Source organism: Mesocricetus auratus, unplaced genomic scaffold, assembly GCF_017639785.1.
Source record: "Mesocricetus auratus isolate SY011 unplaced genomic scaffold, BCM_Maur_2.0 Super-Scaffold_100007, whole genome shotgun sequence".
Classification (NCBI taxonomy): Eukaryota; Metazoa; Chordata; class Mammalia; order Rodentia; family Cricetidae; genus Mesocricetus; species Mesocricetus auratus.
The window spans coordinates 51,377,190-51,403,285 of record NW_024429191.1 but is presented as its reverse complement, the minus strand read 5'-3'; the positions used below and the strand labels follow the sequence as shown (position 1 = coordinate 51,403,285).

The window sequence follows — 26,096 nt, the reverse complement described above, 5'->3', positions numbered from 1 at the left end:
AGAAAAGCTAGGATTTAAACCCAGATGCTCTGGCCTAGGAGTCTTTGCTTCTGAGAATTCATCTAAGCTGACTGCCACTTCAGGAGAAGCTAAGGCCGGTGAATATGGCTTGGGGGACAGGTTTGAGGGCCACACGGACTGTTCTGGGTAACTAACCCTGAAAAGCCCTCAAGGTCACTCTGTCTTGGCCTTGTATCTGAGGCTGCCTAAAGCAGGCTCCCAAGGGCAGTGCAGTCTTTTTCTTCTCCTTCTTGGGGCATGGGGATGCTTGTAGAGCAGGCTGGGTTTAAAGGGGTACTCCAACACACTCAGCAATGTGACCTTTTCTTATATTTGGCCTTCTGAGGACTCTGGTGTCAACAGGATATGATTGGCTGGAGGAGGCCCAGCATCCTAGGTCAGGAGCTAGTCTTTTGGGGCTACTGGCCAGGGGCCTCTGACACAGCTGAACTATAAGTAGGGCCAGAGGGCATCCAGCTCTAGGGTCCTCTGAGGGGTACAGGCTGCTCCTCACCAAGAGCCTCAGAGAGAAAAGCATACTCTGGTGGATGTGACCGTGGGTCTGGACTTGGAAGGATACAGTGGATCTTGACGGGTAGCATCTGACATCACTGGAAGGGACACAGGAGTGGTACTGGCTGTGAATGGGCAGTCATGGGGGCTTCTGATTTGCCCGGCCAGAGGCTTTTGGCTAGTGTGTTTATAGATTCATGGTCCTGGGAAGTCAACCTGGAACTTGTGCGTGCTAGGCAGCTGTGATATCACCAAGCTACACCCTCAGCTCTCTTTTCACCTTTTTTTAGATTGTGTCTCTCCCTGGCTGTCCTGGAACTCAATCTGTAGACCAGGCTGGTCTCAAACTCACAGAGATCCACTTGCCTCTGCCTTTCAAGTGCTGAGATTAAAGGTGTTCACCAGCGTGCCTGGCTCTCTTTTTACTTTTATTTTGAGACACTGTCTAAGTTTCTAGGTTGGCTTTAAACGTTTACTGTTTCTGCTCCAGCCTCCCAAGTAAATGGGCTTACAGATATATACCACCAGGCCTGATGAGGGAGGCTGTATTGTAAAGCAGGCACTCTCTCTGAGAGTGACTGAAAGTCCTGAGCAGGTTTGTTACCAGCCTGCTTTCTCCATTCTGTCCATTTACTCAAGAAAGAAATGGGGGCCCAGAGAAGTGAGTTGTCACTAGACCTTGGTGTGTGCACGTGTGTACATGTGTATGCATGCATGTGTGTGCACGGGTATGCATGCATGCCAAGTCAGGTCAGATCACAGACATTCTGAGTGCTGGACACCTAGACTTTATTCAGGCAATGGAGAACCACAGAAGGCTCTGGGCAGCCATGGACAGTAACACCTCAGAGCCAGACCTGGCTCATGGCGAGCACTCTTCACCTTGCTCGTGTCTGTTGTAGTGTCACCAAGCCAGAGGCTGAGTCAGCTGGTCTTGAGGAAGTTGTGAGTGATTCTGAGGCATGGTCAGAGCCGACACCCACCAGGCTGCAGTAGTAGCCTCTTGAGTGCAGGAATAGCCTTGAGGGTTCTAGAGCCTCATTCTAGTACCTGGAGCCCAGTCCGTGATTGCTAAGTGCTTTGAGGTTTGGCTGCAGGAGCAGGGAACAAGGGCAAACAAGAAGTAGATGCAGGGAAGCTGCTGCGAGGCTAGGGGTGAAGAAGAGAGTTTGCTGGGGCTTCTTCACGGGGCTGGGGGTGGTAAGAAGAGCTACAGGTGACTCCCAGGGTAGCCTGCGTGTTCAGCGGTGCCACTTAGGCATGGAGCTGTGGAAAGAAGCTGGGAAGCTGAAGCATGAGAGGAGAGTCTAGGGTAAACCACTGGGGGTTGTGCATCCTTGGTGAGGTCACAAATGGGAAGCCAGAACTCTATTTTTGTCTTGTCTTGTTTGGAGGGTCTCATGTAGCCCAGGCTGGTCTTGAACTTACTATATAGCCAAGGATATCTTGAACTAATGATCTCCTGCCTCTCTGCCTCTTGAGTGATGGGATTAGAGGCACCATGCACCACCACACTTAGTATATTATGTGTTGGGGATCAGATTGGGGGAGTTGTGTTTGCTAGGCAGGCAGTCTAACAACTGAGCCACACTCCTAGGCCCATGGTGGGGACAGAATTGCAAGAGCTACTGCTGTGAAGGAGGGGGGTGCTGGGCAAGGGGACAAGTTAGCGTACACCATAACCAGGACACACAAGGCAAGGAGTGCCAGGTGGAGACAGAGGCCAGGAAGAGGCTGAAAGCCAAGGTACCCGATAGAGGTTGACAGATGCAGGATCATATGAGGAGAGGAGAGCCTTCCCCAGAGATTTATGAGGGATGTGATGGCTGTGAGTGGTATTGAGAATTCAGAGATTCTGTTATTTCAGATTATGTGTCTTTTGGGATGGAGACCTTGTGGCTCTTGTGAGTGTGGGTTGGGTGGCCTCCTGGAGAGGCTGGCCTCTGACTGGAATAGGTAGGGACCACCTTGCCCAATCCCTGGCTGGAACTGGTGTGCCAGGGGGCTGGGCTTGGCCTGAGCTATGGGAAGCTGCTCCTGGGCGTGAGGCCCATCCTGTGACCCAGCAAACCTCAGCCTCCAGGAAAGAGTAAATGTAAGGCTGTGGTAAAAAGGGAGGATGTATGTGCCTGCGCCAGGCTGGAGCCCAGAGGAAAATGTGAGCCAGCTGTGAGCTCTGTGACACATGCTTCCCGTGCCAGTGGCTATCGGGATCCTGCTCTCCTGCCACCCTGCCTCTCTTCAGACCGGAAGAGAGAATGACCTAGAAAGGCTCCCAGGGGCCTGACCTCTTTTGATGCAGCCCCTGCTTTGCAAGTTTACTCGACAGCTTTGGGGCAGGCAAAGGGGATCCCAAACTTCCTGTGCCCTAGCTTCTAAACTTCCATAGAGCTCCTAGTGACTTTGGATGCCTGTCTGTGTGGAGAAATTGAGAAGTCAGGGAAAGCTTCCTGGAGGCAGCGGCAAACGTCAAACTAGAAAACCACTGGATGGGGCGTGACTAACTGGACGGTTTTACAGGTTTTGATACAACTTCCTTCCCTGAAAGAGGGCTCTCTTTAGACCCAGGCCCTTCCTTTGGCGATGGGCAGACAGCCATAGACTCAGGCTGAGGGAAGGGGAGGCAGTTCATTCTCCCACTCCTTCCTGATACCCATCCTTTATCTGCCCAGCACTGAGGCTGTGACTGCCATTGTTGTAGGCTCCAGAGCCAATTCCCGTGGCCTGTGTCATACCCATGGCCTCCCATCAATATACATCCACCCTACCCCCTACTGTTCCTGGGGACCAGCTCTGTGCTGGGCCCTGAGCTAGGGGATAGGGACAGATATGAAGCAGGAAGAAGCAGGGCAGCAAAAGAGCCTGTTTACTTCTCAACAGAATCATAGGAATTTTCAAAAGGATTAGCATATTTGGCTTGCTAATGAGTTGACTGGTGGTCATGCCCCCTGGGAGCATCAGTATATGGGCTGGTCGCTGAAGGTAAGGTTGAAAGCTGGGACCGAAGAGGGAAGAGCAGAGGGGTTGAGGTGATCACCACTGGTCAAGGGTTCAGTGAGTCAGGCCTATTTAACAAGGCCTCCACAAAAATCCCAAAGGACTGGAGAGCAGGTTGCTGGGAGGTTCTTGTAGGTGTTCCTGTAGGTGATGTTTTAGGAGATGAGGAGGCCTCATGCCCCTCCCCATGTGTCTCAACGTAGGCATTGTTCTATGGGTGATCTGAAATCTTTGTTATAGGTGTTGTGTGTGTGTGTGTGTGTGTCTGTGTCTGTGTTTGTATGTGCATGCATGTCTGTATGTGTTCCCTGAGTTCTGTGAGTGGTGCTACTAAATGAGTTGAACTTGAGGGGATTGTGGGAGCCCTGCAGGACAGCCTGGGGCTTATGATGGGTACCTGCAATGGGGAACAGCCTTAGGACTGAGTCTTCACCCCGGGGAGTCTGATGCCTCCTTAGGTGAACACTGTCAGAGCTGAAGTGACAGTTTCCCTATTTGTGTCTGCTGCAGCCACCATGACTTGTGTGTTGTATGGGGACTCCCCTGCCTTGACCTTTGCTCACAGAAGCTATCTGCTATGAGAGTACATTGACAGAGACAAAACTTTTTTCCCTTCAGTATTTCAAGATCTGGTTTCAAAGCCCATGTCCAGAGCCTGAGGTGCTATGTGACAATGACTTCCTTCCCCTTAGTCTTGGTTTATTCATGTGCATGCAGAATGGAGGTGGCAACTCATACCAGACAAGTGACAGGATCAGAGTTGCCACGAGAGCCTCTCAATACCAGAATTTGCCAGGAAGCAATTATTAATGACATTAGCCCCCAGTCACAGTGTCTAAATCCCATGTGTCTTTCCCACTGAACTCACCCTGACCCATCCTTGGGATTGGTGCTAGTGTCAGGGTGAACCAGGAAACACTGGGCACTGACTGACTTAGGGTGGCAGAAGGGGGAGAAATAAAGGAAGACTGCTTAGAAGAGGAGGCCTCGATGCCAACCTTGAAGGAGTGGCAGGGATCAGTATAGTGAGCCAAGTGCCAGGCTAGAGAAGAGGTGTTGGAGTGTGGAAGCAGCTTTGGGCAGTTTGAGAGGTGGGGCTGTCGAGGCAGGAGGGCAGGGTTGCCAGCACTGTGGGTCTGTTGTCTGTGACCTGAGGAAGGGCTAGTACACGTGGGGCCACAGGTGACAGCGACTGAGGGAAAGATCTGGCTCAGAAAAGGGAATGGGCTGGGGCCTGGGAGGTTGAGCCCACTGGTGTTGCCTCTTGGCCTCTGGGGCTTGTCAGAACACCTCTGGTCCCTCATAGTAACTGTGTCCATCTATAGGCCTAGCTCCTACCATCCAGCTCTGTGGCAAGGGCTTTGCCCCATTAGACCTTGGTTATTAAGTCATTAGCTGGGCCTCACACTGCCTCTTCATTAGCGTAATTATGGAGAATCCACTCAGGGAATTAGAGAGGAAGATGTTTTCTCCCGACTGTCAGGCTGCCAACCACCAGCCAAGCTTGGTCCTAAAGCCTGGGAGATCCCTCAGCTTCCCGGGAGGGTCTAAAGAGGGACAATGACATTTGGTGCCCCCACCCCATCTGCCTTACTAGACCCAGACACAGTGCTCCGTAATCCTTGATTCCTCCTTCCATGTTGGCAACTTTGAGCTTATGGCTCAATCTCCTGCGCCTCAGTTTCTTCACCTGTCCAGTGGGATAGCAGTGTGGTCTCATGGGGCTACATGGGGAGAAAACAAACAAGGAGTTCCACCCCCAGCAACATAAACTGCCAGTCACCAGTAATGCTGCAATTTTCAGAGAAAGCTCCAGGGTCCCCAAGGGCCTCTGCTCCCTGTGTGGGCAGCTCTTGAAGGCAGGGCGTGGTCTCTTCCTCTCCCTAACCCCTTCTCTGTGGTAAAGGACTGTGGCAGTGGTCCTTCTGTCCACAGAGATAAGCCTGGGGGTGGGAGGAGTGGCTGGGGCTAGGCTGTTGGTGGTGCAAACTCTGGAGACTTGACTGAGAGCTGCAGAAGCGATCTGGGGTCTGTAGCCTCAACGCATCGATGGCTGTCAGCAGTGGATGATTTGTAGCTTTTCTTTAGCGTCTGTTGACAGTCAGAGCCCTAGTGGAGAGCAACGGTGGCAGACTGGGGAGCAGTCATGGCCTCTAGGACCTGTTTCCCTGAGACCTGCTTCCTGTGTCTGGAAATTGGAGTCCTGGTCATGAAGGCAGCTAGCTAGCATGAATGGTGTGCGTGTGTGCGCACACACAGCGTGCACATAGGCTTGCACACAGGTACAAGAGCCTGTGTGAATGTTGCCTTAAGCCACCTCGTCCTTGTTCCTAGTCATTGGTTATCTCCACAACTGGCTGTGGCTGCACTTTGCTGGGGACTTTGTGAATGGCAGAGGACAGGATCCAGGCCTGTGGTTCGGGTCCTGCTCTCTCACCCAGGGTGGAGCACAGGCGTCATGAGTGACCACAGGAAAGCCTTGCTCTGCTTCATATTTCAGGCTCCTACCCTGGCTGATGAGTGGATATCATGCCCAGTCTGAGCATGGGAAGTCCTCAGTAGGGATAGGAGGGAAGGCTGGCACCCCAAGCTTCCCAGTGGTCTGGATAGCCTGGGCAAAGTGTAGGTGACGGCAGGGCAGGAATAGGAGAGATGGGTCAGGCTGGTCTCAGACTGGGGCAGCTAATGGGAATGCCCTTGTATTTGATTTTGTAGTAAGCACCCTCTGTCTCTCCTCCAGGTGTTCTTCTGGACATCCAGCAGCACTTTGGGGTCAAGGACCGGGGCGCCGGCTTGCTGCAGTCAGGTGAGGCCTATTCCTACCTCACTATCTGCCGGGGGTGGTGGCTCTGCTCAGCCTTTGTTCTCCTGTTCTCAAATCAGAATGAGGGAGGACACTGCAGCAAAATTCCACTATTGCCATCTACCATGGGCCCTGTCTTTCTACGCCCCAGCTTCTTTTCTTGTAAAACACAATACATGTGCCTGCCCTGAGTGCGTAGAAGAGACAATGACGAGCACAGGGTTGGAGCTGAAGCCCTCACCTAGGAGACCCTTCTTTTGGGTTCTAAGAAATCCTCGGCACCCAGTGTCTTGGCCCACTTGGTAAGGGGAGCCAGTGATCTGGGTGATGCTAGCTGAGCCTTGGTGACCTATTCCTGTCACTGCACCTCCTTCCCCTCCTTCATTCTGATCCACTTAGGCATCACCTCTTGAATGACAAGGGATGCCACCACCTGTCAGTTTCTGAGGGAGTCTGAGGTTTTGGGTCCTGTCTAGGCTCAGCCTGAGGGTTCCTGCCCCTCCCTCCTGGGATCAGATCCTCCCATAGGACATCAGAGGCAGGACCTGAAGTCTTCTGGGCTGTAGTACATACCACAGAGGCCACAGGGGACCACTGTGCAGCTAACCTAGCCCCTCAGTGTCCCTTCTGGAGACAGAGACCGTATCTTCCCTTTTCCGTGTCCTATTCTTCAGGGTCCCATAGGATCTGTACTCTTGGCTCCCTGGCCTTTCTACTGGCTTTGCCTATACCACCATGACCTAGGCTGGCTCTCAAGGTCTGCTGGAGACTCAGTCCAATGGGAGATCCCAGGATGCCTGGTCTTGACTGGGCTCCAACCTTGTTGTATGACCCCAGCCTGTCTCTGGGCCTTTGGTCCTAGAGTTCATCTGGCTGTGAACCCGAGGCAGGCTGGTATGGGAGAGCTCTGGCTTGCATTCCAGACCATGAACCCTTCCCTAACCTAGCTGTTCTGGGAGGGTGGGGGTGGAGGGAATCTGCCCTGGAACCTGCCTGACCTGTCTAGGTGGCATTCCATATGCACAATGGCCCCTGGAGTTCATAAAAAGACACAGTACGGGCACACAACACTACTGCCCAGGTACCTCAGCGAACACCCAGACCTTTGTCCCTGGTCAAAGATCCTGGATAGGGTCTTGTGGCTTCGTGAGAGATCTTTTACTGGCTCTCAGACCCCTTCTTAACAAGTGACACTAAACTAAGGAGGGGCAAGGCTGTGTGGTCTCATGTCCACATAATGGTCAGGGTCCTACCCCAACAGCTGTGGCCTCCACCCAAGTCGTGAGCCCAGGCCTTTGTTTCCCCTTCCTGACCTCTCTGTCTGGGTTGCCCTGCTCTGGGCACAGTGGTCACCGAGAGGAAGGGGTCCTGGCCAGTGGTAGTATGGGAAGAGTGGACTGCACAGCTTTCTTAGATCCTGGCCCCTACCCCACATGGCCCCTGAGTCCCCAAGAACCTGGATAAACCTTATCCCTCTGGTGTTAATCTTGCTGGTGATCTGGAGGGAGGCTGCACTCCAGCTTCCTTCAGCTACCCTGAGTGTGGTCAGTCCTACATGGCCTCTCAGGGGCATGGGGGTAGGGGTACCAGTCCCAGAGAGTGTGAGAGGTCAGCAGTACCTCCCAGGCTGGATTATTGCTTCACTAGAGGGCACGTGGCCCCGACTAACCTCCAGAGATCTGGTTGGAAGGGGACAGCCCCCTTCCCAAATATGGTTTCCTTTGATTCTTCTAGAACCCTACAGGCTCCCTTTGACAAGTTCACTTGCTGGCGAAAGAGGTGTGGGACAAGGGAGGGAGCAACTCTGGTGTGTTGGAGAGACCCTGCCTCTGCATCCTGCTTCCCTCTTGACTTTCGGAGTCTGAGTGGCTGTCATCTCAGTGTCCCCACAGTGGGTGGCTCTGGGCCCAGATGAGAATTCCCAGTCGTCTCAGTCTCGTGAGTCCTTGCCCCATGGCCTTAGCCCTGTTGTTTACTGAGACACATCTGGGATGGCTCCCTACAGTGTCCTCACCCTGTTGGCCATTTTAGCTGAGAAGCTGGGCAAGCTCAACAAGGATGTGACTCAGTAGGCACCAGAGCAAGGCACCTAATTGGCCTGTGCCCCAGGCACCTGTCTCTCCCCTGAGCCTGATAAGGTCAGAGCTGGCGGAGGGCGCCAGTTTGGTGTCGCTGCTTGCCTGGATCAAAGGGCCAGGGCTGAGAACAGCGCCAACTCACTTGTGGGCTCCAGGGGCTTTGGGACTGGGAGGCATGTGAGGAGACAGAGGGTTTGGTTTAGGCCTGCCCTTTCTGTTATCACCTGGGAAGAGGGTCCACTGTCAGCATCCCCTTGTACATTGCTGCTGGTTCAGCTTGGCCTCTGTGGCCGCCACAGAAGAATTCTGGCCGTTGGGGGAGCCCCCATAGCTCACGTTGAAAGGGATGCCAGCTACTCAGCCTATTGCTTGGCATGCCCTAGGCTGGATGTTGTTCATGCTTAGTCCTTTTAGCAAGCAGATTCCCCCTGTCAATGGGAGTAGAAAATGCCATTCAGTTACTGCTCAGAGTCCAGGGCTCAGTGTGGGAGCCTGGATAAATGTCAGAGTGTGCTCCTAGCTGTAGCTGATGGCAGGTGGAAAAGGCTTCCCTGAAGAGGGAATATTTCAGTGGGGCTTTTTCATTCATGGGAAAGGACACCTAGTCAGTTTGTCAGTAGATGTCAGAACCCCACCTCTACCTCCACCCCTACTCCCACCCCGCACACCTTGCTCTCCTAGCTATAAGAATTATTCAGAGAAAACCTGTTTAAATTACAGAGCTGCACTTGAAAGCTAAAGCTATCAGGGAATTCCCAGGTGCCAGAAGCAAAGAGCTGAAGCCAAAAGCTGGCCTGGGAGATGGAGCTGAAGTCAAGTGCTTCGGAGCACGGGGACACTTGTATGTGTTGGGCACTTGGCAGTGTTCGTAATGAGATTTTCACAAAATTCCGAACATGCGCAAGGGCAGACTAGCACAACATGCTTCCCCCATACGCTAGTTCAGTGGCTTCCTCAGTGAAGCTGGTCACCGTCCAGGCTGGGGGCTCAGGGCAGTGCTGGTGTGGGCTTCCAGGGTCACAGGGCCGACTCAGTTTTCCCTCGGCACTCAGGCAGGCTTCCTGACCCCAAGCTTTCCTAGGCTGGCGAACAACTCAGCTGGTAGTGCTCCCACTCCAGGCAGATGTTCCCTGCCTGCCTCTGACTTTCTGCAGAGAGCCTGGTGCCAGCCCTGGTGCACTCGGACCTGCCACTTACTCCTTTTTCCACGGAAGCCGTCTGTTTCCAGGGACCCCAACAAAAGCAAATCCAAGCGGCTCTTTAGGGAAGCCTTCATGATGTAGAGCTGGCCTGGACACAGGCGGCCGCTCTCCCTGAAGACAAGCTCACATTCAAAATGAATAGCGCACACAGCAAGGCAGGGTGGAGCGCTTGCCTCACAGGTGCTAGGCCTTAGGCTCCATCCCCAGCACCAGGAGAGAAAATAGAGGTCAAGACAACTCATCTTTGTGAGAAGCAGACAGCTGGTCCTAAAAACACCCTGAAGAACTACAGAGAATAATCTAGTTTTTAAAGGATTTTAAAAATAGCCATAATTAGCATGGTAGCTCACACCTGAAATCCCAAACTCTTAAGAGGCTGGGGCAAGAGGTTTACTATGAGTTTGGGACTAGCCTGGGCTATGGAACAAATTCCAGGATAGCCTGAGCTAGAGTGAGACCCTGTCTCAAGAAAACAAACAAAAGCCTAGGAGGCAGAAGAATCACCATGACATTCTTTTGAAGGCTGGGCTAAGGTTCCTGGGTTTGTCTTGGAGCAATAGGGAGCCAGAAAAGGCTTGACAGCAGGGCAGTCCCTGCAGTTGTATGCATCAGCGTGTTCACACCCTGCCTAGTGCAGGAATGGATGTCAGAGGAGGTTGGAGGCTACTCTGGGCTTGAATTTGTGGGGTCACAGGAAGCATCAGGCTGGGGTAGAGTTGGAGGAAGAGCTGGCTCAGACTGAAACCAGACAGTGTCTTGCTCCTCTCACATCTTGATCAGCCCAACAACATGCTCTGCTTCAGCGGACTCAAGCTCCACAGGCGAAACTTGGCATCCCCTCAGCCACCATCCGTTGATCTGCTGTCCAAAGGATGCCCAAGAAGCCACCCACCTGTGGCTGGACAGGCCAGCGCAGACTTTCTGTCCAAAGTAGAGTATAGAGAGTAGTGGTGGGTTCTTCCTGCCTGCGGGCTGAAGTGGAGCCACGTGTGTCCTGCGTCAACCCCATCGGCTAGGGTGGCCTGGGCTGTGCCTGGATGGCAGAGGCTGCCCACATCTGTCTGAGCATCCTCCCTGCCCACAGGATGTGGAGGGTTGTGCGTCTTCTTGAAATAGCAGCCAGCTGGAATTTGGACTTGGAAAACAGCCCTGGTTTAGCCAGGCCAGGCAGGGGCGGTAGGTAGACTCCATGGCCACAGAACTCCCCTAGTAACCACCTTGCCATCTCCTACTCTGATGCCACTTTCTCTGGTCAGGCAGGTTCCATGTATAGTGAGAGTGGCATCTCCTACCATGGATAGGGCTACAGCTGTGGTTGCCTGCCAGCATGCAGATTCCCTGTGAGGCTTGCTCCTACCTTCTGGATGTTGTTAGCACACTGAGGCCTGTGTCAGCCACAGGAGATAGATGATACCTCAGACATGCCATTGAGCCAACCATCTGTCTTATTTTTCTTTTGTGGTACTGGGGAATCAAACCCAGTACCTAACACTTGCTAGGTAAGTGCTGTGCCACTGAGCTATGTTCTAAGCACTTCCCATTTTACTTTGAAACAAAGTCTTGCTTTGTGTCCCAGGCTGGCCTGGAACCCCCTATGTAGCTCAAATTGGCCTCAAACATGTAATCCCACTGCTTCAGTCTCTTGAGTGCTAGGGTTACATGCATCATCCAATATGCCTGGCACCCCTCTCCCCCAACCCCTCCCACTCCCAGACTCCCTTCCATTTTTTCTGATGGCTTTGAGCCAGCTCTGTGAAGGAGAGAGAGTGTGAGGTTTGGTGCCTGAGTTCCAATACTGAGCTAGACTCCTCCCATCAGCAGTAGCCCGGGTACCCTGCCCCCTCTGCCTGGCTCCTTGCCCTACAGCTCCATTGTCCAAGACCTGTGGGCTCAGCAAGCGTGAGCTGAGTGAGGTCTTCCCCACACCCTGGCCACAGGATGTCCTCGTGTATGCGGGAACTGCCGGAAAGCCACTGTGTCTACATTGAGGTTGGGGGCGGGGCAGCCAGCCTGGTCTGAAAGCTCTCCTCCCACAAAGACCATGGAGCAGGGGTGGAAGGCACAGGAAGCTTCTAGCTGTTGCTGGTCTTTATTTCCAGCAGAGCAGCCTGCTGGCTTTGAAAGCCTCTCAGTGCCCATTGTTCCCATGGGACATAGTTCACTGTCCAGGCCTTTGCCTGGGCTGTTCCTCCAGTCTCTATCCTGACAGTGTGCACGGCCTGCCGCTGCCCGGTAACGTCTCTGAGGACTAGGAGGAGCCTGAGGGATGAGGCTGCAAAGATGACCCACACATTCCTGACCCTGGATTCCTTTGTTCCTAAGGGGAAGGCACTCAAGTCCGTGCTGGGCTTGCTATGTCATTCGGGTGTGTTCCTCTGCTCCTTGGGGCCTCAGTGTCCCAGCTGTAATGTGGGTACAGAAAAGTAGAGCTCAACTTTTCTGATGGAGTGGAGGAGCTTGAGGGAGTGGCAGACTGGCCTGGCAGGTGGGAACAGTGCACTGCTGCTCTACCCAGCCCCGGTGCTCCTGCCCACTGCAGGAGCAAAAAGCCAGGGCTGGGAGAGCCAGAAGGCTGCCCTGTTGAAGACAGTACGATGTGGCCAAGGTCTGGGTGCTTGCTTTGGGTTCCTTCAGTCACCCGATGGGATCTTTTCCAAGCGCTGCTCCTTACAAAGGTGGGATGGAGTCATGCTGTGGCTCAGAAGGCAAGCCCAGTCCTGGTGTCTAGGGACCTGTCTCCCTCTGTGCCCTTCTTACACTGCAGCCTGACCCATCCCCTGCTGTCCCAGTACACCCTGACCATCCTCTGACCTCAGGGGCTTCTGTGGGGACCATCTCCTTCCTAGTCTGGCAGTGATGTGATGTGATTTAGAGCAAGGGCTTTAGAGTCAGCTAAACTGAGGTTTAATTCTGCTTCAGCCACACACTTGCCGTGTGACATCACTTCTTTCAGCCGGGTCATCTCCTCTGTAAGATGACGTTAATAGCAAGAGTCTGACTGAGATAAATGAATGCATAGGCCAAGAGTGTGTCTAGGACCCAGCCTGTAATAAGTGATCCACCAATGACAATGGCAGGCATTACTAACAATAAGCATCATGCTTCATTAACTGTCATACACTATGATTAGAAGACTTGAAATTTGCATAATATAGATAAAGTTTATGCATATACATGTATACATGTACACACACACACACAAGTGTTATCCTCATGGTGAATACTAGGCATGTTTTATTGCCTGCTCTGACATCATCAGGATTTGGTGCTCCTGACTGGTTCCCAGGCTTTAAATACATCGAGCTGTGTGATTCACAAATGGACCTGCACTTTGGCCAGACAAGAGGCCTCGCCTGCTCCGATTTTCTCGGCCCACTCCCCACCCGGCTCAGACAGGCACGCAGAGGGCAGTTGTTCCTCTTCCCCTAAGCACGCGGAGGCCCTTTGCCACTAAGCTTTTCCTTGTCCACATCCTGATCTGATCTCGGGCAGGTCTTGGGAGGTGGGGCTGACAAGAAAGCATTCTTTCTGTAGACGTAAGGAAATAATATTGGCCCTGGCTAATGTAAACAAGAGCCTTGTTGACCCAGGCGGGTAGGGCGTGAGGCACCTTCCCCCGCACTGCCTCATCCAATACTCAAGCCACCCAGAGCAGCAGCTATTTTTATCTTCATTTTACAGATGAGGAAGTTGGCGTGGAGAGCTGGCACAGACCGGCTCATGAGAGTCGATTGTTAAATTTTTAGGAATTGTGTGTGAGCTGCTCGTTAGACAGAGCCATTGTTCAGAACTGAGTTATATAAACTTACAACTGAGTGATTTATATTAAAAGAAACTGATAAATACTCAGAAGCCATCATTTCCTAATTACTACAACATCAGGCTATATTACCAGTGAGCTTGAGGTGAACTCCTTTTAACTGAGTGGTGGGAACACCTGTGATTGGGGAGGTCCTGAGCTCTGAGCTTCACATCTCCTGGGTGGTTTGGCCTCAGGGGCATTTATACTATGGAGACACACAATCTCCAGGCATCATGCCCCTCCCCCGCCCTTTTCTAGAGAACCTGTTTTTACACATTTATCAGCACACCAATGAAGCTGGGACACAGATGTGACCTGGCGGAGGGTCCCAGCTCAGAAGGTACAGAGCAAGGCTTGAACCCTGGACAGTGTGTCTGAGGCCCATGACTGGTTCTGCTTAAAGCCTAAGTTACAGACTTGAATTACCAGGTCCTCTGTCCTGTGACTTCAAGTCCAGCAGAGAGAAGGATCTTTCATGTTCCTCCACACAGCCCACATTGCCCTGCTCGAGTCCCCCTTGTCTTCATTACTCCTCCCTACCAAATGCTGCCTTCCCAGGGGCTGCTAAGCCATGCACACATGAGCCCAGCAGGCAGAGGCCGGTGTTGTCTGGGCATCTGCATGCTAGCTGTGGGACTGCCTTCCATGGGATAGAGGGGCTGCCTTGTGTGGTTGACCCCTACCTGCCTTACCTGAGCCTCTTTATCTCACCTGGGACGCCAAGCCCCTCCCATCACCAACAGTGGCATTCTCTGCAAGTCCCACAAGATTCTATACTGTGCTCTTGTCCTTAGTCATTAGTCTTTGCTCTGCACCCTTCTGACTTTGACATGGAGGATCCCACTCCATCTGGCCTCTCAACCTTGTCCTCCACCCCTCCCCACTCCATCCTTTTGCTGCAGACACTCTGGCCTCTCTCCTGCCCCTCAGACATGCTAAGTGCACTCCTGCCTGCTCTCCCCAGTATTTCTGTAAATATTTCCTTGCCTCCTGCAGGCCTTTGCTAAGGCAAAACTTCCCAGAGTGCAATCTCCTGTCTCTTTCCTTTGATCCTCCCTAGTATTTCTCACCATCTTACACAGCTTGTTAGTCATTACTGCTATTGTGTTATCTATGTGTTTTTCTTCTTTAGAATGCAAGTCCTAAACAGGCAGTAGTCTCGTGTTCATTCACTCATGAATCCCAGATAACTAATGTTAGTACGTTGTGAATGTCCTGTCTTAGTTACTATTCTGCTACTGTGGAGAGACACCATAACCAAGACAACTTATAATTTGAATGAGGATGACCCCACAGGCTCATGGATTTCAGTGCTTGGCTCCCGGTTGTCTGTTTAGGAAGGATTAAGAGGTGTGGCTTTGGAGTAGGTATGTCATGGGGTGGGCCTTGAGGGTTCAAAAGCTTACTCCCAGTTAGCTCCCTCACTGCCTCCAACCTTTGGATAAGATGCAAGCTCTCAGTTACATGCCTGCCTGCCTGCTGCCACACTCCCCACCACGATGCTCACAGACTTACCCTCTAAAACTGTAAGGAAGTCCCCAGCTTCTTTTATAATTTGCCATTGTCACAGTGTCTCTTCATAGCAGTAGGACAGTAACTAAGAAATGTTCATCCCCCTACTTTCTAAATGAATAAATACATGCATGCATGTGTGAAGAAGTGAATGGCAGGGTTCCTGTGTTCAGGACAGCCTCTACAGCCTGCTGGGAGTAAAGGTGGCTGAGTGACCTGGCAGATGATAAGACCCAGAGTTCCAGCCTCAAGTTTACCTTGATTTGCTGCATGACCTTAGGGTATCAGATTCCTTACCCTCTCTGAATATCTCTTTCTCTTAAGTGCTTGTGAAGGATTTTTTTTAATTTTATGTGTATGAATGTTTCTGTATATGTGCAAGCACTGCATGAGTGTTTGGTGACTACAAAGGTCGGAAGAGGGCACCAAATCCCCTGGAACTGGAGTTACAGATAGTTGTGAGCTGCCGTGTGGGTGCTGGGAACTGAACCTGGGTCTTCTGCAAGAGCAAAAATTGCTCTTAACATCCGAGCCATCTCTCCGGCCCCTCTCTCAAGTATATTATAGAAAGCAATGCAAGCCAGGCATAGTGGTGCACACTTTTAATCCCAACAGTTGGGAGGCAGAGGCAGGAAGAACTCTGTGAGTTCGAGGCCAGCCTGGTTTTCATAGCATGCTCCGTGCCAGCCAGGGCTATGTAGTGAGAACTCATCTTAAAACAATGTGGGCTGGGCATGTAGCTCGGTTGGTAGAGTGCTTATCTATCTATCATACCTGAGGCCCTGGGTTTGATCACTCAGACTCAGTGGCTAGGGAAGGATTCCATTTCTACCTGTGGGGCCTTGGCAAGTCACTTTCCCTCTGAATCTTGACCTCATCTATGAGATGGGAAGCTTTGGGCCGTCACTCTGTGTGAGCGAGTATTCCAAGGCTCACGGGCATGGAATAAGCTGGTGGTGTAGAAGAGCTAGAGCCCCATGTCCCCTAACCCCAGGCATCCCCCTGCCTGCTGTGTGCCAGGCGCTGAAGTTGTCCTCCCAGAGCTCCCTCTGCCTGGATCCAGGCTCATCTGTGTCTCATCGCACGTGGCCTTAGCCAGGGCATGCACAGCCTCCAGCTCTCCTCTCTTCTTTCCACAGTGTTCATCTGCAGCTTCATGGTGGCTGCCCCCATCTTCGGCTACCTGGGTGACCGATTCAACAGGAAGGTGATCCTCAGCTGTGGCATCTTCTTCTGGTCGGCCGTCACCTTCTCTAGCTCTTTCATCCCTCAGCAGGTGAGTCCCCCATGGTTCTCCTGCTTACCCCTCCCCCTGCCTTGTCCAGTGTACAGGTCCCTCGAGGAGGGCTGGTCTGTGCTGTAGTCTGAGAGCTGCTCCTGAGCTGCCCCCACCCAAGCAAAGCCACAGGACGTATCTTTGGGTTCAATTATAAAACAGCCCTGCAGACGGGGCCTCCTCTGCACTGACCTGGACTAAGAAGCTTGCAGTCCTGCATGGAAACCTGACTCTCTGAGCAGCCTCTAGCTTGGCAGGATGTTAGGAACAGGGAGTAAGTCTGAGTCTGCCCTAGGTATAAGGGCCTTGGCCTCCAGTCCTGCCTCCCCCCCCCCAAGTTCTCTTGCTGTGCAAACCTAGTCTAGTTTCTGACTCTGTTTCTGGCTCACTTAGCTCTTTGGTGACCAGTCAACTCCTTGAATCCAAGTCCCAGTACAGCAAGTGTCAATTCAACATCAAGGTGTTTCTTTTAAGAAATATCCTTGGCACAGAAAAGAAAAGAAAGAAGAAATACCCTTGGCTTTCACAGTCCTGTGTTTGAATATCCTCACTTTGTTGCCCATTCAACTTTGTGACCTGGAGAAAATGTGGTTCACCTCTCTGAGCCTCAGTTTTCCTCATTGTTAAAATGGGAATAACCCTACACAGGCTGGTCCTCTGTGAGAAGTAACTGAGTTGATGCACATCCATCTGTGGAGCATGGCCAGTGTCCAGCAAATCCTCTTTTCTGTTTGTTCTTTCCAAGAAGGCCTGTGTTGTCTCAAGAGGGCAGTGAGCTTCTCATGGCTAGGATTAGTCTGTCATGTGATAGTCTCTGTGGGGATTGATGGAGGAAGAACCAACATCCATCCTCAAGAGCTTTCTGTCTGTCCCTGAGAGACGGGGGTGGGAAGATGTGACAGGAGCTTCAGGCTCACAGCCTTCAAGCTGTCCAAAGTGCTGAACACTGAAGAGGAACTGACCCTTGTTGTCCATAGGTCCCAGGAAGGCTTCCTGGAGGAGGTGACACGTGAATCTAGCAGAAATGACTGAGAAGCCAGCACTTATGGTGAAACTAGCACAGGCAGGGGGCCATACCTAAAGATTCAGAGCTAGTGGATTGTGTTGAGAGAAAGAGAAAGGTGTCATGGTTGGAAAGGAAAGTGGAGACCAGGTCAAAGAAGGCCTTGAGTGCCAGGCCTGCGGCACAGTCCTTCCTCCTGCAGCAGCACTGAGCCCTGGAAGAGTCTGAAGGACAGGGGTGAGCCAGATGCTGGCTGGTGGACCAGACAGGTGTGCAGGAGCTGACTTTGCTCCAGGGAGGTGGGTCAGGTCCAAGGCAATTCCAGGCCCAGTGCAGGGTGGGGCCTCATGGTCACTGTAGAAACAAAGACCAAGCTAGGAGCCTTCAGAGCCTCTGTGCCTTGCCCTGTCCCTGGCTGGGCCCCTGGGGCTGCTGCTGGGACTGATCAATGGCTAAGTCTAGGCCTTGATCCTTCTGTATAAGGGAGAAGAGATGAGCAGAGGCAAAGAGAGAAGCAAACAGATCACTTTCAATTGCTTTGTAAACTCATTGTGATCACCATTCAAGCCCCACAGGGGCTTTTAGGGGGACATTGGCAATGTGGTTTTAAAGTTAATTTGGCAGAGAAAATGTTCCAAACATCCAAGAACAATGTAAAAGATAACAGTAAATGAGGCTTGCCCTATCAGTTGTCAAAACAATGGCCGTTCTGACTAAAGAAGCCAAGGGACAGACTAAGCAATGATAGATCCGTGAAGCAAGGCCCCAAAGGGTGGGGAGCCAGCACTGGCTGAAGGCACATCTCTCACCAGTAGCTCCAGGGAAAAGAGTGCTATGTCAACCACTGTGCAGAGTAAACTACAAATGGGGAAGTGAAAACCAAAGCAAGACTGAGAAACCAAAACTATAAACAAGCAAGAGAAAAACAATAATGCTAGGAAAATAAGCAAAGGGTTCTCAAGGCATTCCAGAACATGACCAATGGTCAGTGAATGGAGGAAGAGATTCCTCAGCCTCCAGAGGAATCAGAGAAATGCAAAACAAAACAACAATGAGATACCATTTCACACCCATCAGATTCGCAACAATTAAATAGACTGTCAATACCAAGTGTTAGCACAGCTGTGGGGATCCCAGAGATGCCTAGTTATTGGTGGGAGTTTAAATTGGTGGAGCCTCTTTGGAGATCAGAATGGCAAGATACTGTAAATCTCTGCTGTGTCCCAGCTTCTGTCTGGAGGAACACAGCCTAGAAAAACTCCAGCATGTGGACAGACAAAGGTGAGGATCCTCCTGTGGTCAGGGAAGCCTGGAAAAATGGCTTAGTGGTTGAGAGTACTGACTGCTCTCCCAGAGGACCCAACTTCGGTTCTCAGCTCCCATATAGGTGGCTCTCAACCACCTATGACTCCAGCTCCAGGGGACTCAAACTTCCTCTTCTGGCCTCTAGCACTGCACACTACACACACACACACACACACACACACACACACACACACACACACACACACACACACTTGAAAATAAGTATTTAAAAAACAAAAGGAAAAAGAGAGACTGGAAAGATGGGTCAGTGGATAGGAGTGCTTGCTGTGCATGAGTCCTGAGTTAGCTCTCCAGCAACCTGTCTAAAAGCCAAGTGTGCTGGTATGTTCCTGTAACCCCAGGGCCAGGGAAGGGGGGATGGCTGGCTCCTAGGAGCTAACTGTCTAGCTACATTGGTGGTCTCCATGTTCAGTAAGAGACCCTATTTCTGTGAATAAGATGCCCAGCATTAACTCCAGGCCTCTCTGTGTTCCTGCACACACTCATGCACATACTTCTTATGCACACATGCACGCACACACACACACACACACACACACGTACACACTGAGAAGGAAGGAAGGAAGGAAACTATCCAAATGACCACCACTGGACCTGCACAGATACTCTAGGTGTATTCATACTGAGTGGCCAGTGGAAGAATGAATTTGTTCAATGTCAGCCATCATGCATATATCTCAAAAAATAATGAAGCAAGTAGTAGAATAAAACAAGTGGCGCGCCCCTTTCTGTCCACTTGTTGCAAACAGAGAGGCCATTAAATGCTGGTTCTTGGTACTTATGTGTGCAGCATAAGGGCAGAGATAGCATCAACCTGGCAGACACTGGTGGGGAGGGGACAGAGTCACCTTAGCATGCTTGAGTGCTGAACAGGACTGATGTCTCTCTCCAAATTGTTTCAAACATGAAATAGAAGAGGGTGTTTTTATACTTTGGGGCTGGAATAGGCCTTCTTGAACAAGGCATGGAGGAAAAAAATCAAGATTTGACAGCATCAAATTAGACATCAGGAAGCCTGTGAATGGTGAAAGTGGGTAAACAAAGAGGAGAGAAAGGATGCTGAGAACAGTGATAACACAGATGACAAGGGATATATCCCTGTGATGTAGAAGAAGCTAATGTAGATCTATACAATAAAGACAAGACAGCCCGATAGAAAAATAAGGAAAGGCTGTGGATGGCTGATCTGCACAGAAAGAAATGCCAGGAACCAGGGAGAGTGAGACAAGGTAGAGGCAGAGTCGGCAGCTCCCAGCAGAGACAGCCAGGGGCCAGAGAGGTGGCAGGAGGTGGCTGGAAAGAGACAATAGGGGAGAGTTGGATGTGGGTAATGCTGGCTGGATGGGTGGTAAGGTGGGGCAGGGAAACCGTGGCCACACTGGGTCCCCTGGCCCTGGGCAGTTAGGGACCAGAAGAAGGTAGGTTCATATAAAAGGGTTGGACCACTAACAGCTGGCATGGCCACACCCTTCCTCCATGCTGGCCTTTGAAATGTGCGTCAACGAGGGGCTCAGAGCCCACTAGGCAACTGCACACTCCCCATACACACTAGGTCTTCAATGTGATCAGGTTGTCTAGCCTCCATACTTGGGGGAGGGTACAGAGTAAAGGCGACTTTTGGATCCTGAAGTGAGGCCAGAGACACCAAGATGCCCCAAGAACATGGTCCCCAGTTCTTGTGGGAACACAGAACCTTGTCTTCTCCCAACCTGGAATTGATCAGTCCTAGTCAGATCCATCATTTTGAGGGGTATCCCAGGGTCCTGTGTGGCCCGTGGCTGTGGTCACTGCTAAGGCTAATACTGGGCTCCATCCTCTTTCCTGGCTCCTGGACCCTGCCAGGCTAGGGTGTCATGGGATAGGGATGAGCAAGTCTGGGAATGGCCGGTTCCCCAGCATTCTCTGTCCTCCTCCACAGTACTTCTGGCTGCTGGTCCTGTCCCGAGGGCTAGTAGGTATCGGTGAAGCCAGCTACTCCACCATAGCACCCACCATCATCGGCGACTTGTTTACCAAGAACACACGCACACTTATGCTATCAGTCTTCTATTTTGCCATCCCACTGGGCAGGTAAGTGTGGAGCGCCATGATTTGCGGGAAGAGCGCCAAGGTCCCCTTGAACTCACCAACCCTGCACTAAGCAGACATGGAGGCAGGCAGCTGTAGAGGACCCCTGGACCTGCTCTTCCACGGGCTGGCTGGGTGGGAGGCCAACAAGAACTTCCCACTCAGCCCAGGTGCTCACTCTGATGTGTGTCTGTCTTCTCTGCAGCGGCCTGGGCTACATCACAGGTTCCAGTGTCAAGCAGGCAGCTGGAGACTGGCATTGGGCGCTGCGGGTAAGGCCTAGGCCCCTCCTGTTTAGGCTCCCCACTCCAACCTTTTGTTCCGGAGAGAAGCTCAGCCCAGAGGCCAGGCTTTAACCTCCAGGCTTCCTCCCTCACTAGCCTGGGCTCTGAGGTCTTGTCCCTCTAGATCAGTTCAGGTTGAGGTATCAGGGAGTTAGACAGTCCTGTCACCCACAAGGCCTCAGTCCAGGATTGGAACCCTACCCCCAATCCCCGGGACCTGGATATGATGAGGATTCTCTCACCACATCAGGAAATTCCAGGTCCACAGCACAGCTTCCTGCTTCCAGCCCTGGCTCTGTTCTAGGGCAATGTTGGGACAGGACCTCTTTGTGGGGGCCCTTAGGGTCTGGAGCCACTTCCTGTTCTGTTGGAGGGTTGGGGCAAGTCACCAAGGCCCCAGGACAGTGCAATCGGAGGAAACAGAGATCCCCCGTCTCTCAGAGGAACGGAAGCTCAAGACAAAGTGTTTTTTCCTCAAAAGCAGGAAGGAAGCAGCCACCGTGGAATTCCATGATGGGGAGGGTGGTGAGCCATACGGTGGAGGGATTACATGTAGAAGAGCTCCCCAGCCTACAGCTCCCAGGCCTGGGGAAGCTAGCTTCTCTTTTCTTCTGGGCTGGTGTTTGGTTCTGTGTAGAGAGAGGCCTGGAGCCTTGCAGATTCCATTCTTAACATGAGGTTGGACACAGGGAAGACCCAAAGCTCATACCCTGTAAAGAATAGGTCACCTGTCTGGCCAATCCCTACCTAATGTTCATGTTCGAGGGACACACCTTGGAACATTCCTAGCCCCAGGGGTTAGGCAAGTTGGCATATGGCTCTCTACCCCTACAAATGAACTCTTCTACTCAAAGACATCATTCACTCTGTCTTTCTTTCCATCTACCCATTCAGCCAGCCACCCACCCATTCACCTACTTGTCCATCCATCCATGCATGAGTGCATCTGTCTATCCATCTTCTGGTTTTTCCATCTCTTCTTCATCTGTTGAGCTATCTCTCCCTCACTTCCTTTCCCCCTCTTCTCTCCCCACCCCCTCTCTTCCTCCCTCCCCTGAAGTCTGTCAGTCTTCCTTGAACATGTTTTCCTACTTTGCCTTTGGTCTGGACTGTCCACTTTGAGCCCCCTAACCCCTTCCCTGGCCTCAACTCAGCTGGGCAAATATTAGCCTAGGAAAAGGGCTTGGAGCTCAGATAAGGAACAGTGGCTCAGGCCCACCTGTGCAGCACAGACAGTCTATTTGGCATTCAAACTTCACATTTCTTGTCCTACCAGGTATCCCCTGTCCTGGGCATGATCACAGGAACTCTCATCCTCATCCTGGTCCCAGCCACTAAGAGAGGCCATGCTGACCAACTTGGGGGACAACTCAAAGCACGGACCTCATGGCTCCGAGACATGAAGGCTCTGATCCGAAAGTGAGTGCCACTGTGCAGGGTGTGGTAGGAGGAGGCCTGGAAGAGAGGCCCCAAGAGAGGTCCACCCACACTCACCTGCCACCGTCTCCACTCCGGTGCCGAATGACATTTTGGCTTGCGAGCTTATTATTCCTGCATCCTGAATCTTCACCTGGGCCTGTAAAAGAGCATTTATATCTGGGGGAGGCAGCAGGTAGCTAGCTGTGGGGTAATAGGGCTGCCTGCTGTGCCAACTCAGTGTCCCTCCCTGGATTCTTCCCAGCCGCAGTTACGTCTTCTCCTCCCTGGCCACATCTGCTGTGTCCTTCGCCACAGGGGCCCTGGGCATGTGGATTCCCCTCTATCTGCATCGTGCTCAAGTTGTACAAAAGACAGCCGAGACGTGCAACAGCCCACCCTGTGGAGCCAAAGACAGGTAAAACCTGGACACAAGGGACTGGGTGTCTCTGTCCCAACCATGATCTTATTCAAATCACACTCTACTGTCCTTTGTCCCCACAGCCTCATCTTTGGGGCCATTACCTGCTTTACTGGCTTTCTGGGCGTGGTCACAGGTGCGGGAGCCACTCGCTGGTGCCGCCTGCGGACTCAGCGCGCTGACCCATTGGTGTGTGCTGTGGGCATGCTGGGATCTGCCATCTTCATCTGCCTCATCTTTGTGGCTGCCAAGACCAGCATTGTGGGAGCTTATGTGAGTCCTTGGGAAGCTGGGAAAGATGGGCTAGAGATGCAGTCTGACTTGCTGGACCCTCTATCCCCATAGGAAGGGTCCTGTGTTCCTGCCCAGTGCCCCTCATGATACTCTCTTCTCTATGAATAGATCTGCATCTTTGTTGGGGAGACACTGCTGTTTTCTAACTGGGCCATCACTGCAGACATCCTCATGGTAAGCCAGGAAGTCCACAGTTGCCTTCCGCTGACTGACCCAGGCTTATAAGTTTCACTGGGGTAGTTTGGGAGGGTGGGTGAAGGGTAAGCATCGATTGTTGGTGGGAGAGATGAACTCAGAGGCAGGGAGGGGACCAGATATACATAGGGGTCAGATCTAGGAAGGGCCTTGAAATAGGGGTGAGCAGATGGATGTTGGGGTGCAGGGGCAGCGTTGTTTCTAGTTTCAGGTTTGTGGCTAGGAGGCTGGTGGTGCCAGGCTGGCACTGAGGTGGTGCTGCCTGCCAACACTCCTCCCCCAGGAGTTGAGTGTCCTTGCATTCTGCTTTGCCAGCTCAGGCTGGGTCCCAGGCGTGCCTGCAGAGTGCCTGCGGCTTGCTGGACAGACAGAGGCTGTCTTTAGGATACTAACAATGGCCTCCAGACCAGCAGGCCAGAGACAAAGGGCTGTCTGAGCAGTCTGCTTGAGCTTGTGTTCCTGGGTGGGGACAGGAGAACAGGGGAGGGGCTATGGGCCTAGTGACTTGTATCTCTGAGTGAAGTGGGGGTGGGGATGGCAGGACTATGACTCCTGCCCTTGGTCCTCAAGGGACCTCCTGATTAGGGTCAGAAGACGACCGAGGGCTGGAGCTGGAGTGGTAGGAGGTGTAAGACAGGGGAATAAACACCCTCTGGGTGTTTAGGGCTGGTGCTTAGGTCAGGAGGTCAGAGTCTGGGGGCTTCTGTAGTCTGTCCATCTCAGGAAGCCTGCTTTCTCAAGTCCCTGGGTCCCCCGCCAGTGCCTCGGTTCTCCACCCATCCATGCACTATGCGGAAGTGTGGGGGACTCAGCTAAGTGCCTCAACAAGGGCTGGGCAAGAACAAGGGCAGGGGCGGTAGCTTCGTAACTGCGGCAAGACTGAATCGAGTATCTTTGGTGCTGGGCAGCGTGCCCTCCCCCGACACCCCCCCCAGCAGCCCCTGAGGGCTGTTGGCAGGGTCTGGGTCCCAGGGAAATCATGTCCCAGTTTTATTAAGTGTCCCAGCTAAGTGACTAATTAGTGCTAGAATGGGGCCATGCAATTTCCGTGGATCCAGATCCCTCCCTGTCTCACCACCAGCAGGTATTTTGAGGATGCTGGCTCCTCCCACTATCCACAGTGACAGGTGTCATGGACAGTGAGAGTAGCTGGAGCTCAGGGCAAGGGCCACTTGGTTCTGGTTGTCTTAGTCTCGCCTGTCTATCTTCAAGTGGGGTCAGGGCCTGCACTGTCTAGTTCTAGTTCAGGATGACCTGGGGCCCAGTGGCTTTTAGCCTCTGGTGTCAGAGTTCTTGAGTTCAAGTAAAGGATTCTAGTTCATATCCTCTCCACCTCAGCCAGCCTCAGGCTTGCTGAGTCCTCATGGAAGGGAACAAGACAGGTGTTTTGTTTAGCTTATAGAAAGGGAGGGCAGGAAGCCTAGAGGCTAGAATCCTACGTTCAGAGTTGCACAACTCCACACGTGATCCCTCAGAGACTAGGGTTCTCTCCAGAAGCATAGCATGTTGAGGTCAGCCTGGGTTAAGCACTAAGGCCTTATCTTTAAAAAAGAAAGAAAAAAAGAAAAAGTTCCTCTGGGCTTTTTAACTCAGTTCCTCCATGCTCCAAGAACTCTGGCTTTGGAGGACCTGTGCCAACTTGTACTGAAGTTGTGCTCTGTGGCTGAGTGTGGTGGGGAGGGAGGTACAGATCCCCATCACTGAGACTGAGGTCTGGGCCTGTCAGGGCCATTGGGGTGACAGGGACTGAGCTGTATGTGAAGGCTTCAAGACTCCAGATAGGAGGGACAGATGGAGTAGAGAAAAGCAGCCATTCCTACATGCTGGGGAGGGAAGTATAGGGCTGGGTGGGAGGAGTATCTACCAGGCAGGAAGTTAAGACTGTGGGGGCTTCAGAAGTGTTATAGCCACAGGGCGAGCCTAGTCCATGGCCCTGGCCCTTGTGGCCTGACCCACCCTTTCTCCTGCAGTATGTGGTCATCCCCACCCGACGAGCCACTGCTGTGGCCCTGCAGAGCTTTACCTCCCATCTGCTGGGGGATGCTGGAAGCCCCTACCTCATTGGCTTTGTGAGTGGCTGAAGGGGGGGCTTGCCTGGGGTGGGGCACAGAAGATGGCCATGTCCTCATACCTGTACCCCAATTCCCACAGATCTCGGACCTAATCCGCCAGAGCACCAAGGACTCCCCACTCTGGGAGTTTCTGAGCCTGGGCTATGCCCTCATGCTGTGCCCTTTTGTTGTGGTCCTGGGTGGCATGTTCTTCCTTGCCACTGCTCTCTTCTTCCTCAGCGACCGTGCCAAGGCTGAACAGCAGTGAGTAGGGTGGAGGTGGGCACTGTGAAGCCGGGACTGTGACAGTTCTTTTACACTAGGGTGGAGGAGACAGTGGGCTACTTTGTACCCTTAGGGCTATGTGACCCCCTGGAGGCCAGGACCATCTCTATAACACTTGGCTCAGTCTTCTCAAGCCCCCAGCCAGCATGTCATGGGTCCAGCCCATGGTGGTCCAGGCTGGCAGATACCAGACCTTTCTGTAGCCCTACACATGGGTTTTCTCTGGAGTTAACAGGGTTTTAGAGTTGGGAGTCCCATCCCCTTCTCCTCTCATTTTCTGACTTCTTTCTCCTCTTTTGTCTATTCCTTTCTCTCTTCTCTCCCTACCCCTGGGCTTTCCCACCTCCCCCTGGGGCTGACGAGGTCCCTGCCCAGCGCCTCCGGTCTACCGGCCCCAGTGATGCGATGTGCCAGAGCCGTGCCTGGGCCCAATCCCCGCTGATGTGCCACCCTGACCCCTGCCCGTCTCTCCCTCAGGGTGAACCAGCTGGTGATGCCGCCTGCATCCGTGAAAGTCTGAGATGGTGAGTGCAGGTCAGGAAGGCCCTATCATGGGAGTGGCCATAAAAGA

The 26,096-nt window shown here is 52.5% G+C and overlaps 1 protein-coding gene across 7 annotated transcripts in view; it reads left to right on the top strand.

The window, feature by feature from the left end:
* The window catches only part of Spns2 (sphingolipid transporter 2), a 36,553-nt gene that overhangs the window by 8,596 nt on the left and 1,861 nt on the right, over window positions 1-26,096 (top strand). Inside the window, exons 2-12 of one of the 7 annotated variants that reach the window (XR_005878295.1) lie at window positions 6,251-6,316; window positions 16,047-16,183; window positions 20,431-20,582; window positions 20,785-20,851; window positions 22,140-22,282; window positions 22,545-22,697; window positions 22,784-22,973; window positions 23,103-23,168; window positions 25,160-25,258; window positions 25,341-25,504; window positions 25,889-26,049. Coding sequence is in view for 5 of the 7 variants with exons in the window: in XM_040749088.1 (XP_040605022.1) it covers window positions 6,251-6,316; window positions 16,047-16,183; window positions 20,431-20,582; window positions 20,785-20,851; window positions 22,140-22,282; window positions 22,545-22,697; window positions 22,784-22,973; window positions 23,103-23,168; window positions 25,160-25,258; window positions 25,341-25,504; window positions 25,858-26,053 (1,433 nt within the window). In the remaining 2 variants the exon portion in view is untranslated. Of the gene's footprint in view, window positions 1-6,250; window positions 6,317-16,046; window positions 16,184-20,430; window positions 20,583-20,784; window positions 20,852-22,139; window positions 22,283-22,544; window positions 22,698-22,783; window positions 22,974-23,102; window positions 23,169-25,159; window positions 25,259-25,340; window positions 25,505-25,857; window positions 26,060-26,096 lie in introns of all 7 variants that reach the window. The other 6 variants (XR_005878296.1, XM_040749087.1, XM_040749086.1 and 3 more) reach the window with 6 other exon arrangements.